At 41.2% G+C, this 14,821-nt stretch overlaps 3 protein-coding genes across 3 annotated transcripts; all 3 read right to left on the bottom strand.

The window, feature by feature from the left end:
- Positions 1-1,712: 1,712 nt before the first annotated feature.
- On the bottom strand, positions 1,713-5,018 carry LOC135676019 (protein RER1A-like). The gene is made up of 4 exons (XM_065186764.1): positions 4,736-5,018; positions 4,227-4,626; positions 2,385-2,565; positions 1,713-2,043 (listed from the first exon to the last, which is right to left on the bottom strand). Exons 2-4 carry the CDS (start codon positions 4,565-4,567, stop codon positions 1,993-1,995), a joined length of 573 nt encoding a protein of 190 aa, XP_065042836.1. The 5' UTR covers positions 4,568-4,626; positions 4,736-5,018; the 3' UTR covers positions 1,713-1,992.
- Positions 5,019-5,511: 493 nt separating this feature from the next.
- Positions 5,512-10,216, bottom strand: LOC135676017 (proteasome subunit alpha type-1-like). Its single transcript, XM_065186763.1, has 2 exons — positions 9,749-10,216; positions 5,512-6,244 (listed from the first exon to the last, which is right to left on the bottom strand). Exons 1-2 carry the CDS (start codon positions 10,097-10,099, stop codon positions 5,744-5,746), a joined length of 852 nt encoding a protein of 283 aa, XP_065042835.1. The 5' UTR covers positions 10,100-10,216; the 3' UTR covers positions 5,512-5,743.
- Positions 10,217-10,797: 581 nt separating this feature from the next.
- On the bottom strand, positions 10,798-14,712 carry LOC103987347 (ornithine carbamoyltransferase, chloroplastic). The gene is made up of 5 exons (XM_009405626.3): positions 14,441-14,712; positions 13,547-13,881; positions 12,065-12,196; positions 11,707-11,982; positions 10,798-11,188 (listed from the first exon to the last, which is right to left on the bottom strand). Exons 1-5 carry the CDS (start codon positions 14,649-14,651, stop codon positions 11,006-11,008), a joined length of 1,137 nt encoding a protein of 378 aa, XP_009403901.2. The 5' UTR covers positions 14,652-14,712; the 3' UTR covers positions 10,798-11,005.
- Between the last annotated feature and the right edge of the window lie 109 nt (positions 14,713-14,821).

The raw sequence follows: 14,821 nt of genomic DNA, 5'->3' as shown, positions 1-14,821 counted from the left end.
CCATGTCGTTTCATCAGATCACGTCTGACTAGTTTTTGACTGAGAAATCATGGGTGCACAACCCAAGCACCATTTGTCCTCACTCTCCTTGTTCATCATCACCCTTGCTTGCTCTTGGCGTCTTCTTGTTATGTTCCGTTTGCTGCACCGTAGCCTTGAGAATTGCTGCGGACACGAGTACCTGATGCCCCTAATCCCAAACGGAGATACAAAACTTAAATCGACCGTGGTGTAGCTTCACAAGGGATGATGAGGGAGGGCAAGTTCAGATTGTGCGTCTTGAGATCATCTCCGAGTGGAGGTGTGAGAAAGGAGAGGTACCAAGTGGCGTGGCTCCTTGGAACCAAGACAAAGTTCCAAAGGCGGAACCGCGAGCCTCTTAGTAGGTCCCCCCCAGCGATCATGAGCCTTGGGCTAAGTTTACAGTGACGAGCAGTCGAGAGAGCGAGAGAGGTGTGTGCATATAATATATAAAACAGGAGAGGAGGCCCATGTGATGCTCATCCTGTGAGCGTTAGATGAACACGGAGGAGGAGACGCATGTGGTTTTCAAATCGAAAAGCCTGGCATCGCAACTGGGATTCATGTGGCCGGTCGGTCGGTCTCCTGCCTCGCCTGTCTCGATTGCCGCGTGGATGTAATGAAATGGCATTCCACGGTTCAGATTTAGGCTTTGAAATTTAAAACTCTTTTTTTTATTTATTTATTAATTAATTTATTTAGTTTTACTTAGAAAGAGGTGACTGACTGTGAGGAGAATAAATATAAACTAGGGATTGGATCAAGGAGCTGTCTCCCTCCTATGAGATCCGTCCTCATCCAGAGCGTCTGATGGCCTTCCGCACATGAGAGTAATAATTAGTGCTCCCCTTCCCCCCTTTCTTGAAAGTGTAAAGCACAAGATTTAGCTGTACGTCGATCCAGCGGTCGGTGGAGGCTTTGCTACCACTGCAAGAATTAGGCTTCTCGAGCACCCCCTATGATTCCTTGACCAAACACTTTTTAGCGAGTATGCATACATCTCTTGTGGCACCCAAAAATAACACTTACGGCCGAGGTTGTAAGATAGCTGCCGTCAGCCCGGATACTCTTCCTAACTACCAACCAAAAGGGGGAAAGAAAGAAGGGAGATTTATTAGGATTCTAAAAGACGAGGATCCATCTTTTGATTCTTAAAAGAAAAAGGCAGTGATTTGGAAATTTTAATTGAGATTTCCACACTACTTATTAATCTTCCTCTTTTATTTACTTATTACGAAATTAAAGCAGAATCCATCCATCTTTTGGTGTCTATCCAACCATCATCTCTTCATTGAGATCTGCTGCCCTTGCGAATTCCGATTGCTTTTCAGGAGATCTGCATGCCACCCAAGTTTGGATTTATTTTAGAATGTGAGATCCTCCTTCAGCAGAATATGTTAATGCCTTTTGATGATACTTTGTTCGTCTATCTTAAGTCACTTTCGTAACCCAAAAGGAAGGAAAGAACCATACTTGTGACTCACCTATTCCAAGACTAATGTTGGGGCCCGCACCTCTTTCTCTTGATCGTGCTGAACAAATGGAAATGAGCAAACTACTGACCATATAAAAATCATCTTCCAAAAGTACTGCTCATCGGTCCAGCAGGTGAAGCCAGCTTCATTTTTCCTGATCGATCGATGGAAGATGGACAAAGTTAACAGCGCCTCAACTTTATCGGGAAATCTTACTAAGCAAAATAACATGATCAACCAGTTTATGCTCTGGTGGAATCTTGAATAATATTGAAAACATTAGCTATCGTGCAAACAATAGCACCACGGGCAGCATTAGCTACATTAGCTAAACAAGTAGAAGAGTGAGAGGATGACAATGTGTAAGCATAGGTAATAACTGGTCCCAACAAATAGCTGTCCTCCTTCGAGGGGTCCGGCGGACCGATAGTCATCTCAATCTCAGTAATGCTACTAGATATACGAGTGCCCTGCCCTTGGCTCCTCCTACCGTCCATCAATCCTTGGACAGACTGCTGCTTCCAGGACCCTTTTTCCCTCCATATTTCTGATTCAAAACCATTAAAACCAGGTTAAAAATTTAAGTATTCGAGCTAGTTAATTTTAAGCTGAAGCACCCTGCATAAAAAATATGCAGCCATATGGTTCCTAAATAAAACAGGAACAAAATACTTTTTGGGCTGCCTCCAAAGCCAAGTGCTTATTGATCTCAACAATACAGCTAAAGCTACTTACCCCCCTATGCGGGCACCAGATGTTGTTTAGATCTCAATCCTTAGGAGTCTAAGGCTCCGATTCATTCGAATCTCATAATAAAGAACTCATGCAAACCATTTTTAAGAAAGTGGAACGGTCAGATGATGCAACATGAAGTTTTATTGTATTCACCTGCTTCCCTATGTTGAATGGCACGTACTTGTACTTGATCATGTGTACAATTTGGCGCTTCATTGTTAGGACGAAAAGAACAATCCAGTAGCACACTAGTATGGGCCAAAAGACAGGAACATCAAACACGGAGAAGAAAGTCATTGCAAAAGCAACACAGAAGGCCTTTGTTATGGAATACCTAGGAAAAATGAATTTCAGCTAGTTAAGTTCACAGTCTCCACCACAGACTGGAGAAAATTCATCAGAAACAAAATATAAATAGAAACAAACAGATAAAACAGTTCACAATCGCTAACAGTTAGAAAATACAAATTAAGAGATTATATTTGCAGATAGAAAGAAACAATCACTTTATTTGTCTCTTGCACGGTTGCATGTCTACACATGCATGCATCCACAACTGTATATTGCTCGAGTAAACAGGATAAAAAAGCCTCTCCAAGACCACAGACAAATAACTTGGGCAAAAATTTGTGGTAAAAATAACATTTGCATAATAGTTTTGGGCTTGAACAAGCACAGGCTCTATCAACTAAGGTCATTGGGGTGATTTGGATAAAAAAGTAAATGTCAGATGACATGATTCGAGGCTGTAATCTAGCACCATGATCAGATACTGGATTGTTAACTTCCTTGCCACTACCCTTGTCGCTGACCATTTTCATCTCTGCTTACTGGGGATGCTCTAAAATCCTCATCAACTGTGTCGCCATCACAGACCAATTCTGGTCTCACGGTGACTTACCGACACTCTTGAAAATGTGATATCCTAATCCTCATGATGAGAAAAAAAATACAGATATCCAAATAACAAAAAAATAAACTGTGGTAAATAATTCTTTGTTGCAAATTTGGAATGCTTTGATCTTACGTTCACTATTCCTCGAGAAAACAAATAGGATATAAAAGCTAAATCAAGTAAGTTCACAAATATTCTTTGTCATCCTTGCAGATACTTCAGGCTAATAGAAAAAGAGAATGTTACATGTGTGACGATTAACATACAATTATTAATAAAAAGAATATTCCCAGTCATACACAGAGAATGTTCAGGAACTCTTGGCAGATAACAATAATGGATTGACTGAATCGGATTGTTGGGTCAGCACTTAATCCATAGTCAGCTAAAATTAGCCCGGAAACCTGCGAACCTGCTGAAGTTGGCCCAAGATAAGACCAAAAGTATGGTGATTGGCTGATGATTGGAGAATGGTGCATGAGTTTGCACAAAAGGATCTAAAGAATGCATGTGAACGAATTTAAATCGTCGGGGAAAATGAGGAAGAAGAACAAAAGGGGAGGCAAATTTGTGGTAGCCATGTGCCTCCTTGTAATACCATCTCATATGCCTTCCATCCTTCTCATTTCTTGCCGACTTCTCTTCCAATAAAAAATAGGTGGGATTTCGTGGCGTAGTGTTAAACGGTTAGAGTAGGATGGAAACACATCCCGCGGAATCTATCAAACATTATTGGCTATATAACATTATAACCATTTATGCTACCAAAATAAGAATTTGGCTAGGGGGGCACCAAAGGTCACTGAAGCAATGGAGGAATCACCAAAAACCATCAAAACTATGCATTCCTTATTCCTCTGTAACGCATTCCAATGGATAACAGAGGCTCACAACCCTGTGGAAGTACATATAGCTAGAACAACTCTATTTACTCATCGCAAGTTATCCAACGGTTAATCTCGCTTTCTGAAGTTGAGGGGAGTTATGGAAAAGCAGATCTACGTTTACAGATTTCAAATAAACACAAAGCAAGCAGAATGAGGAAAAAAGCAAATGCCTGAAAATTTTCGACGAGGAAGCAAAAACAGGTTAAAGTTTACCAGAACTTGAACTCGGGAAGACGGCGAACAAAGGGTTTGAACTCATCGGAGCCCTTTGTAGGCAAGGCGGGGCCGTCAGAAACTTCAATCTCCGGATCCACCAGAGGAGACAAGAACCCAATCAATAGATTAAGCAGATAGATCCCGAGCCCGTAGGTGATGATGTAAAATCCCTGGACAAAGTAAACTCGCAGGAAGTAGATCGCTGCAACAACAACAGTACCAAGCCATCTTCCAGTCATATGAGGAGTCGATTTATCCAGGTAGTGCTGGAACGCCCTGGAGAAGTCGCTTCTCCACTTTGCCAGGGGAAACGAAGCGGCTGCGCCATCGGCTTCCATTGATTCTTCAGCTCAAAAAACCTCCGCTCTTGACGAGGATGTTATTTCAGGTACGAACCCTAAATCGTGAAAAGGGGATAACGAAAAGGTCAGCTACTTTGAAGATTAGGGCTCAAAACAAGAAACGAAATAGAAAACAAAAAAACAGAAGCAGCACCGACAACTCACCTCCAATATCAAGTCTTTCTTCCTCCGCTAGAGGCGAAGAGGATTCCAATCAGGAATGAATACGGTGGGAGAGCGGAACCCTAGGCGTCCGGAGGGATCGAAGCGCGGGGGTGGTGGATCCAGGGAGAAAAGGGTTCGAGAGAACCGGAGAGACGAGGGCTGGGAGGCGGAGGAGATCTAGATCAGGGATGGTCGCCAGGGGACTTTTGGATCAAGCGAGCGAAGAACGGGCAAGCCTGGATCGTATTTGGTCCGAGAGACGCGGGGGAAGCTCGGTGGTTGGTCCGGAAGGAAAAGGAATGGAATGACGAGTCACCATAGGCTGAAGCCCGTGTTACCACCGCGTCGGCCCAACAAGGTCGCGTTGGGCTCAATTGCGTTCATGAAACGACAACGAAAGCCCACATGATTGATTCCGACTAAGAAATAAGGCTCGGCGCTTCGTCCACGTGGGAAAGTTACACGACCTAGCGATGATGTGTCCTCATTCGCTCGAGTCGATCAACAGTTTTCACTCCTCCAGTTTTTGGTACAGCCCGCCAAATTGATTGACGCGCATGAAGTACCAACAATAATAAAAAGAAAGATAGCGTGCTTTTCTTAAAATAAACATACCGGAGTGTCAAGACTTGGGAGCTCAGTTTGCTGTTGTGCCAACAACAGCCGAGCAGGATCGCATGACCAATTTACCAGAGAAAACCTCACCTTAATGCTTCTCCGGTTGGCAGCTTGCACGGTCATCACCACGTACCTAACAAACTCAGCAGCACATTACATGCCACACACCCTTGTCACGGGCTAATATTAAAATGGATGGTACAATGTCATCGTCCCAAATCCATTGTCAACCTAAAACCAATTTGTAAGGCACAGGTTCTGTTTAACATTAGGCATCGTAAGTTCAAGCAGGAAGGAACCATGTCGAAAAGCAATAATGCAAACAACAGGTGACAATCTCTAAACACCAACGCTCTTGTGGTGAAACGTTTGTACTCTTTTATATATGGATCAAATATCCATTGGAGCAGCTTCTGAGCTCTTGTCCTCCTCTTGCATGGAAGCTTGATCTGCAGCTGCAGCTTCTGAGCTCTTGTCCTCCTCTTGCATGGGAGTTTCATCTGCAGCTGCAGCAGAAGCATCATCTTCTTTGATCTCTATTGAATCAATCACTTCCTGTATTGTCTTCTGATCAAGCATATGAAATGGCTCGCCAATTCCGACAACAGCGACGGTGCAGATGGAACTGGTCAGCTTCTCTCCTTGCAATGTCTCCTTTACGGCAAAAAGTGCGTCTTTGATCAGTTCATCACGAGAATAACCGTTGAAGGCCTCAAATCTGCGCTCCATGAAAGTTTTTGCAGCCTGGGAGCGGGATCCGATTGCAAATGCCTGGTACTCAAAGTAGTTACCACTGGGACAGTTATAGTAGAGGTGAGCTCCGGTCTCATCTAATCCGGCAACAAGCAGACCCACGCCAAAGGGCCTTTTCCAAGAACGCTGTGTGCAGACCTGCAATAGACATTACAACTATGATGCCACAGAACCCCTCATATCAATTTCCATAAAATAATATGAAGTTTGAAGATATTAAAACCAACAAACATGCAGCTAAAATCAGCTAAAACAAGAAATGGGCAAGATAAGAGAAAATGCCCACCCGGTGAATCTTTCGTAGCTCACACCAAACCCCTGGATAAAGTCTAAAGAGATAGATTCAACAGAGAATCATAAAGAAGATGTGTGTAAAAGAAAGATATTTTAGTGGACAAGGATCACACTATTGTGGGGTTCAGGGAGGATCATTGTTACGACTCGGGCTTGATAAGTTAACTGGCCCATCAACTTCGTTTGACCAAAACCATTGATCAATATGCTTAAGCTAAAGTCGATGATAGTACACTCATCAGACCCTTATAAGTCGATCTTAGTCTTACCCACTATCGATATGAGACTAATCGGAGTGTTACAATCATAGTCTACCAACTTACCTCTGTAAGTAGAGAGATATAGAATCCAACCCTAGTCACTGAAGTCGCACAGAAACAACCGCAGTGTGGTGCCAAGGCTCCTCTTCTCAAGCATAAAAAGGTAACTTAAAAATCAATTGAAGAATAACAATAAATGATCAATAATGTAAAGGTGGTAGTCTCCTGCATAGATTAACAAATCTAAGGAAATTTTGACATAAACTCATCTCTCAAACACATAAACATGCATATAGATGCAATACTGTATTAAAAAAAATTATATATTAATTAATTAATTAAAAAAAATTGAATATGAAACCCATCACCCACCTTAATGGGACATTATAGATCAACCAATAGGTATTTCACAAGTCAATAATAGTCATAACCAAAGTAATAGAAAATGAGCTGGAAAAAGCTTTCAAAATTAATAGAAAAGTATAGAGTCAAATATCAAAATTTAGTGCATGCCTATTTTATATTAGAAGGCAGAACTTACCAACTATGGTGGCAAATCATATGTTTTGAGGATAATTGAACCACAATTTATTCTTCTTCATTCTCTATGGCTCTATGGCACTTTCAAGTCTTATTTTTTCTGCATTTTTTCATTAAAACGTGATTTGTATTTTCACAATATGTGCCTCAGCATTGTTCAAGTCTGATGTTAAATCTTCATAAATATTTGCAAAAAACGGAGGAGCATTGACACAAGATTGGGTTGCAACAGTTATAAAAAAAATGAACAAACTCTATGATTTTTTATTGTATCCTTATGGCTACAAATTTTGAATCAGGATAATAAATGAAAAATTAAAGGTGTATATTCTTTATCCATAATTGTATAACAGGAAATGGTCCATAAGTTGGTAAATAATAAAGCAACACAATTAACAATAAAGCAAAAAAAAAACTAAAAAAGAGCTTCGGAGAATTGCGCACTCACTTCACTTTTTATCAAAAAAAAAATCATGCTACAAAGAATTATAATGACATCTATGAAGTGATGAGAGAAAACACTGAATTTGATTATCCTGATGACTGTATGGTTTCTAACATCCTTTATCTACTCTTTGAACATAATAGTACTACCGTCACCTCTTTATTTTAATACAGAGGAAATAACCCACTTGTGCGATTGGAAAAAAATCACCAACTGATGAAGTGATACGTTACAGTATGAATTAGCAAGCAGGTACTGACATAGAAAGAAATTAAACATAGATTTTTATCCTGGCCAAGCTATTCAATACAGTTATGTCTTCACTAGACTTGGTTGAACAAGCTTGAAATGAAATATGATCTTGTAGATGTTTGATTGCCAATGGAGAAAGAAACAACCATAAGATCAGCCAAACCTCAGCACAAATAAAATTGGATTAGGCTGCTCCTGTAGCACGCTTTTCTGTGAGGATAATTGGATTTCCTAGAATTTCATTTAGCACTTGACAGGCTTTTGACCATTCTCCCTCTTTTTTTCCTTGAGAAATTTAGACAAATCTAAATACCCAGTTTTGATGACCCACAGCACCCACATTCCACGGACAAACTCTAGTCTTTTGACCACACAAGTTATCAGAGGCTAGAGGTGCACTGAGATGTAAAACTCTTAACGGTACTTAAGTGCCACGCAAGAGGCAACGTGCAAGGCTTTGATAGGCAAGGCCCACTTAGTGCCAAGCTCGATGGAATCTGGTATTTAAAAAAAAAAAAAAGCAAAGAAAATAATATTATGACATGAAAAATACAACAAAAACAAAAGATGAGGGTAAACACACAGTCGTAAGACACGTTGTTGCAAAATCTAAATGGTGGACGTTAACCCTCCAAGCCCAATGGCCACACAGACATCCATTCTATGGAGGAGCTCTAATTATAGATTATATTTCGACATAATTCATGGCAGCATGTTAGGCTTTAAAAGAATTGGACATCTTGAACAATTGCACATGCAGAAAAGTAGTCCAATACAGAAAAATTATAAGATAACAAAATTAGTCTAACTAAAGTGAGAGCATGGCAATAGATTATAAAGTATATTAAGAAGGACAAAATAGCATAAAATCCAGAAGAGCACAAACAAGAAAAAAAGGCAAATCAACATAGACAACCGACTGACTTTTAAGATTCCTACATATAACTGAATCTGCAGAGAATTAATTTGATGCATATGAAAAATAACATAAATAAAAGATAACAAAAGTCTAAATTGGAAGTGTGAGATATAAGGCTAGAAATGCATTAAAGAAAGAGGAAATAGTATATAAATGCTATAAGAAAGCACAAACATGATGAAAAAGTGTCAATTGACAGGGTCATCCAACTATGGAAATGGATTCCAATAATAATCTGAAATTGCAGTAAACCTGTTGCTCTCAACAAAAGAGGTGGCATTCCAACAAAACATAAAAAAAAAATACCACCAAAGGGAACCTAAACATGAGAACGAATAATAGCCAGGTAACACAACTGTTTAGACCAGTGTGATGCAAGGTTAAACTGCTTATGGTAACAAAAATGTGCAACATAACCAATGAAACTTGTTAACTTGCTAACACAAAATATGCAGTCAACTATGACTCCATAAGTTCTCTAGTTCTGGCTTATTTAGATCTAAAAGGGGTGAGGATGATCAGAGCTCAAAAAACCATCGACGGCCTATGGTTGGTTGCTAGCGCCAAGTTAGCTTGGAATCTAGTGATCCATCAGACCAACATGAGCAAGAACGTCGCACACAAGGGATCAACACCAGCAGAAGGAATCAAAGCACACCACCATCAGATCCATGAGCATCCATAAAAAATGAGAAACGAAACATTTCCCTCTTCCTGCATCGAATCCTAAGATCCTTGCCCCTCGCTTCCGTTGTAACCAACATAGAAATATTTAGGGCAACCTAGAAATGTTATCGAAACAGATTTCCTTTCTGGGAGACATCGCTTGCTAAACCCTAAAGAAGTTGCAAAGAGTTCATGGATCGTGAATTGAATTGGATTCTCGAAGGGACGAGAGAAGGGGAATAGAAGTGGGAAGGGGAGAGCGGGACCTGGGCCTTGTCGGCGAGGCGGACGACGAGGCGAGAGACGGGGAGGGGGGACTCGTAGACGAAGGAGTGGTTGATGCATTCGTTGCGGAGATAGCGGGAGAGCACGCGTCCGTCGGCGGTGAGACCAGCGATGGCAACCCCGATGTGGTCGTCGATCTTGAAGACCTTGCGTTGGTGGGAAGAGAGGTCCGAGGCGGCCTTGTTGACGGTGGCGAGGACAACGTGCGAGGTGGAGCGGAGGCCGACGGCGGCAGCCCCCTGCTTGACGGCCTCCATGGCGTATTCTACCTGGAACAGACGCCCCGCCGGGCTCCACGTCGTCACGTCGGTGTCATACTGGTTCCGAAACATCTCTTCTCCGTCAGCTCTTCTCCTCTCCCGTTGTTATTGTTCTTTCGCGATGGTACATCTCAGATCTACTCCATCATCACATTAGTAGTCCCTTCCGGCCTTCTGCTCGCGGCGGGCGTCGAGGGTTTTACTTCGTCCCCAAGTCAAGGCCCGCGGTTGGTCCGGTCCGGCTCGGATCAGGTTGCTTTATTAAAGAGACCTACTCACGGGCCAAGGCCCGTCTGACCCGAATCGGGTTACTCATCGGGTGAAGACCCGAATGACCTCCCGCCTGCCTCGGATCAGCTATATCCAAGATGACCCTCCCTCCCTACCGTGTTACCTTATCGAAATGGGCTCGCCCACTTTCCATCATGACTTCTTCATATACAAATTTCCTCTTTCTTTCCCTTCCTTTACCGACTTGTTACAAGTGACATGTCTCCCCAGTATCTCCAATGCTAACCCTTCTTTTATACATACATATATACACGTTTTTTTATTTACTAGGATGAGACGAAAGCAGGAGATAGGAACCTTGTAATGAACTGATAGAAGGCAACATATTTCTAAACGCTCAAAAATACTCAGAAATATAACTCTAAACGGAACACCACCATGAAACCTTCCCTGCCGCGCCCTGAGTGGTAACGTGATGCGTAAGACAGTATCATCACTAGTGTGTAGTTACGCTTAAGCCAATCTGGACAGCGATCCCGAGGGAGAAAAGAGATGGCATTCGACAAAGGCAACTCCTTACATGTCGCTATTTATCTGATCTGCCGCAGGTCCACTAACTGAAAACCCAACAAAGTGCCATGACAAAGTCCAACTTGAGGATTCTACTGAGAAGAAGACAGACACAGATCGAGTGGTCAATGGATGGCCCAGATGTAGCCTTATCTCTCGAAAGGAACAAATACAATCCTAGAGACCAAATAAGTGGAGCATGATGGCATTCTGAGCATGCATACGGTTCTCAGCCTGGGGGAAGACGATGGAGTTGGGCGCTTCAATGACACCATCAGTGACCTCGATGCCTCTCTCCGCTGGTAAGCAATGCATAAAATAAGCTTTTGGTCCTGCAATCTCCATCAATGATTCATCAATCTGCCAAGCATAAATAGATATCAGTCCATGAGAACTAGATCCCTGAAACAGTAACAAACTTAAAAATGGATTAAGCATCAGTATCATTTTCACTTAAAAATGATTGGCATATCATTTGGGTGTTTTACCACACACTACACAATTCAACCCAAGAACAAGTGTACTAACAAACTTAAAGATTTTAATTTGAACACACACTGAGGCTACAGATGATAATTTCAGCTGGTTGCATCAATTACAGATGATTATTGATCGACCATAAACTGACCAGACTTCTTCAGGCCAGAGAACCACTAAGTTATACTAAGCATGGTTTGATTAATGTAAATTAAGGTTAACCGATGTAATTTAAAGAAGCAACATAATTGGCATAAGATTTTGGGAGTGACTGGTAACCTGTCCAGCACCTTATTTCAAGAAACCCGGTTACCATTTTACTTTGAGACTGACATTTATATAAGTGAGTTATGTCTAGTCACACAAAAGAACAAATGGAAGAAAAATCAAGCCCAGTGTACCTGAAAACCTTGGAACTTTTGCTTTCTGTATGCAGCCTCCTCTTTTTGGCCCATGCTAGCCCAAACATCTGAATACACAACATCTGCTCCTCGTACTGCCTCCTTGGGGTCATTTGTAATCTCTATCATGCTAATTCCAGCATTTCTTGCCTTATCAACAGTCTTTTCATCTGGCTCGAATCCTTTTGGGCAAGCACATACAAAGTGGAAAGGAACTACAGATGCCAACAGAAGCCATGAGTGGACAATATTGTTCCCATCTCCAATGTAGACAATCTGCAAGAGAATTGCAATTTAACTAGAATCTACTAGTTTCTAATCATATCACATTTAAAATACTTTCTTACAAGTAGCTGACCTTGGTTCCTTCCAACTGACCAATATGTTCAACAATTGTAAGTGCATCAGCCATTATCTGGCATGGATGGTTATAGTCAGTCAGGCCATTTATAACTGGTACCGAAGAATATTTGGCAAGGTCCAAAATATCCTGCAATAATCATAGAAATGAAAGAATAAGATGTATGCACGGCAGAAATAAGATACACCTCATCTTAGATAATATATGCAGGTCGATGCATTATCCTATTATACCTCCAATGATCCAAAATAAACAATACGTGCATGAAATTTATCAGCATAGGATGCGGGAAGTCCCACAAGTTTACTAGATTTACTAGTTAAATGAGAAAAAACATAAAGAATGAGAAATAAACTACAGCAAGTCATGTATGCTAAAACTTTATTATGATCCACATAATGGTGCGTCAAAGACATCCATGTATACATACATTTGATAATCTAGAGGTTTTAGTTTCGTAACATCTTGTAAGGTGTTCTCTCATGTCTGACACAAATTTTGTACCCTGAGCACTTTGAAAGGATTCCTGCATGTTGACTAGAATTGTGTAGATACAAAGAATTTGATTATCCAACAGCACGAGGTAGATCACAGTTGCATATTTGGAGTTTGTGCAACATGTATATGAAGACTTTGGTTCATATACTGCAAATTCGTGGTGTGAATTTGTTAACCGTATTTAGATGTATTGACACAATATAATTCAAATATTTTAAGAAGATCAATAAAAATTGACACAATAGGATATATATCATAATGTGTCGTAGAAACCAAATTAATCTAAAATCGTACACTAAAATCTTTGCAATTTGAAATTTAAGCTTTTAAACTCGTCACAGCTACCACAATGTATTATTAATTAAAGTATAATGATTAAAAAAAAATGTTTTCGACATTTATCGGTAAGATAAGAAGACACTAAGTCCGTTGAGATCTTATCTTCATAAGATCATGATTTTCCTTATAATTAACTTAAATGAAAATCAGTTCCAGTACATTTCTGGTAGATTGGTGTCATTACCTAAACTAGGAAAATCCACATGAAAGGTAATGCTGGAGTAGAGAAATATAAAGGTAAAACATCAGTAATGAAACACACAAAATCATCTCACAACAGTTAAGCATGCAAGAAGGTGTACAAGTTTCACACCTTCTCTAACATCACATAGTTCGACAAACTTAAATGTCAAAACCATGAATAGTAACATCTCATACTGTCAAACCGCAGAAGAGAAAAAATGCAAGAGATGCAAACTTGGGTAGCTGAAAGCTTCCAATCTGAAGAATTAAAAAGATCATGGATTGCTAGTGGAAGGGAATCTAAAGGCATGTACACATCATATTACAGGACAAATTGAAATAATACCAATTTAAGGACAATGCCAGCATCGGCATGCGATTATCAGACATACAGATCAAATAATAGCCACATGATACCCTAGTATTAAATACACATGCCAATACAGATATCCATCATACCTGATGGGCAAATACACGTGCCATAATGACGTCATTGTAGCGCGAAAGTACTCTAGCAACATCACGAGTTTCCTCACGCTTACCCATTTGGATATCATCAGGACCCAGGTAAATGGCATGGCCGCCAAGCAAGAAGAAGCCTGTCTCAAATGAAACACGGGTCCTCATGGATGGCTTAGCAAAAATCATGGCCATAGTCTTTCCTTTGAAGGGAAGGAAAGTTCTGTCTCCTGATTTTAACAGTGCCTTGACCTCCGCTGCCTGATTGATGATCTTAAGGATTGTAGCCTTGTCAAAGTCGCTGATGTGGAGAAAATCCTTCGGTCCTGATTTCACTGCATAAAGATTTGCAACAATAAAAGTTTGGAATGTGACCGTGACTTAAAAGTCTCCAGCAGGTTTTGGGTTAGTTCTCTTAAGTAGAACATGAATAGCCCATCATCAGTTTGCATGGACGGAAACTATAAATTATTATCCTCTCAAAAATGTCGGTGAACCAAGGTAAAGAAAAACTAAAGAATTTGGTCCGCAATCGTTCCTAGAATTCTCTTTGATCTAACTACGGTGAATGAAAACAATTCTGGAAACAGTAATGACAAGACAATGCTTCTCTGGCGAACTCTAAGGAACATCCGTAAGCAGTCAACCAACATTTCCAGCTAAGAATAACGGTGTTGGTCACAGAATTTCCTTGCATTCAATAGAAAAGTCTCTAAAGCACGAGAATCTCTACGCTATTCGTGAATCATGTATTAACAACAAAAACTACGAGGGTCGTCCCATGTCGTGAAACCCTAAAGTCTCCAAATACAGAAGCGATCAAATCGCACACGACGATGGGGCACACCGATCGACAAGTGAAGAAAGATCTCAGCGCACGGGAGGAAGCCTTACGTTCGCTTTCTTTGGATCCGGAAATGGCGGAGTGTGCGGGCGCAGAGGAGCGGCATGAGATCCGACTACCGCGGGTGCCGAAGAACCGCGCCGGGGTAGACGAAGAGGGAAGAAGCCGAGGAGCCGACGATCGCCTGTGACTCCCTCCTCGGACAGGGTCGGCAATGGAGGAGTGGAGGGAAGCGCTGCCGAAGATGGTCACTGCCGCCATTTGGGGTTTTGTTGGTGCCGAGCCTATCCCCCACCCCCCCGTCCCCCTGGGGGTTCGCCCTTTTATTATACCGGAAGCATGTTGTTTTACCTAAACATGCCTCATCTTTCCATTAATGACCCCCTTATTCTTCCATACAATTATCATGTAGATCAGCACCGTCCATCTGA

Source organism: Musa acuminata, chromosome BXJ1-6 (assembly GCF_036884655.1).
Source record: "Musa acuminata AAA Group cultivar baxijiao chromosome BXJ1-6, Cavendish_Baxijiao_AAA, whole genome shotgun sequence".
NCBI lineage: Eukaryota > Viridiplantae > Streptophyta > Magnoliopsida > Zingiberales > Musaceae > Musa > Musa acuminata.
This window is presented reverse-complemented; position numbering and strand designations above follow the sequence as displayed.

Bases quoted from the DNA above. Each gene is read 5' to 3' on its own strand.
- LOC135676019 (XM_065186764.1), bottom strand. From the start codon at position 4,567: ATGGAAGCCGATGGCGCAGCCGCTTCGTTTCCCCTGGCAAAGTGGAGA. The intron at 2,566-4,226 runs GTAAACTTTAAC...CATTTTTCCTAG, and splicing joins CTTCCCGAGTTCAAGTTCTG to GTATTCCATAACAAAGGCCT. The intron at 2,044-2,384 runs GTGAATACAATA...GTTTTGAATCAG, and splicing joins CATTCAACATAGGGAAGCAG to AAATATGGAGGGAAAAAGGG.
- LOC135676017 (XM_065186763.1), bottom strand. From the start codon at position 10,099: ATGTTTCGGAACCAGTATGACACCGACGTGACGACGTGGAGCCCGGCG. The intron at 6,245-9,748 runs GTCCCGCTCTCC...TGTCTATTGCAG, and splicing joins GCCTCGCCGACAAGGCCCAG to GTCTGCACACAGCGTTCTTG.
- LOC103987347 (XM_009405626.3), bottom strand. From the start codon at position 14,651: ATGGCGGCAGTGACCATCTTCGGCAGCGCTTCCCTCCACTCCTCCATT. The intron at 13,882-14,440 runs GTAAGGCTTCCT...ATCTTTATGCAG, and splicing joins CGGATCCAAAGAAAGCGAAC to TGAAATCAGGACCGAAGGAT. The intron at 11,983-12,064 runs GTCAGCTACTTG...ATTCTCTTGCAG, and splicing joins GTCAGTTGGAAGGAACCAAG to ATTGTCTACATTGGAGATGG.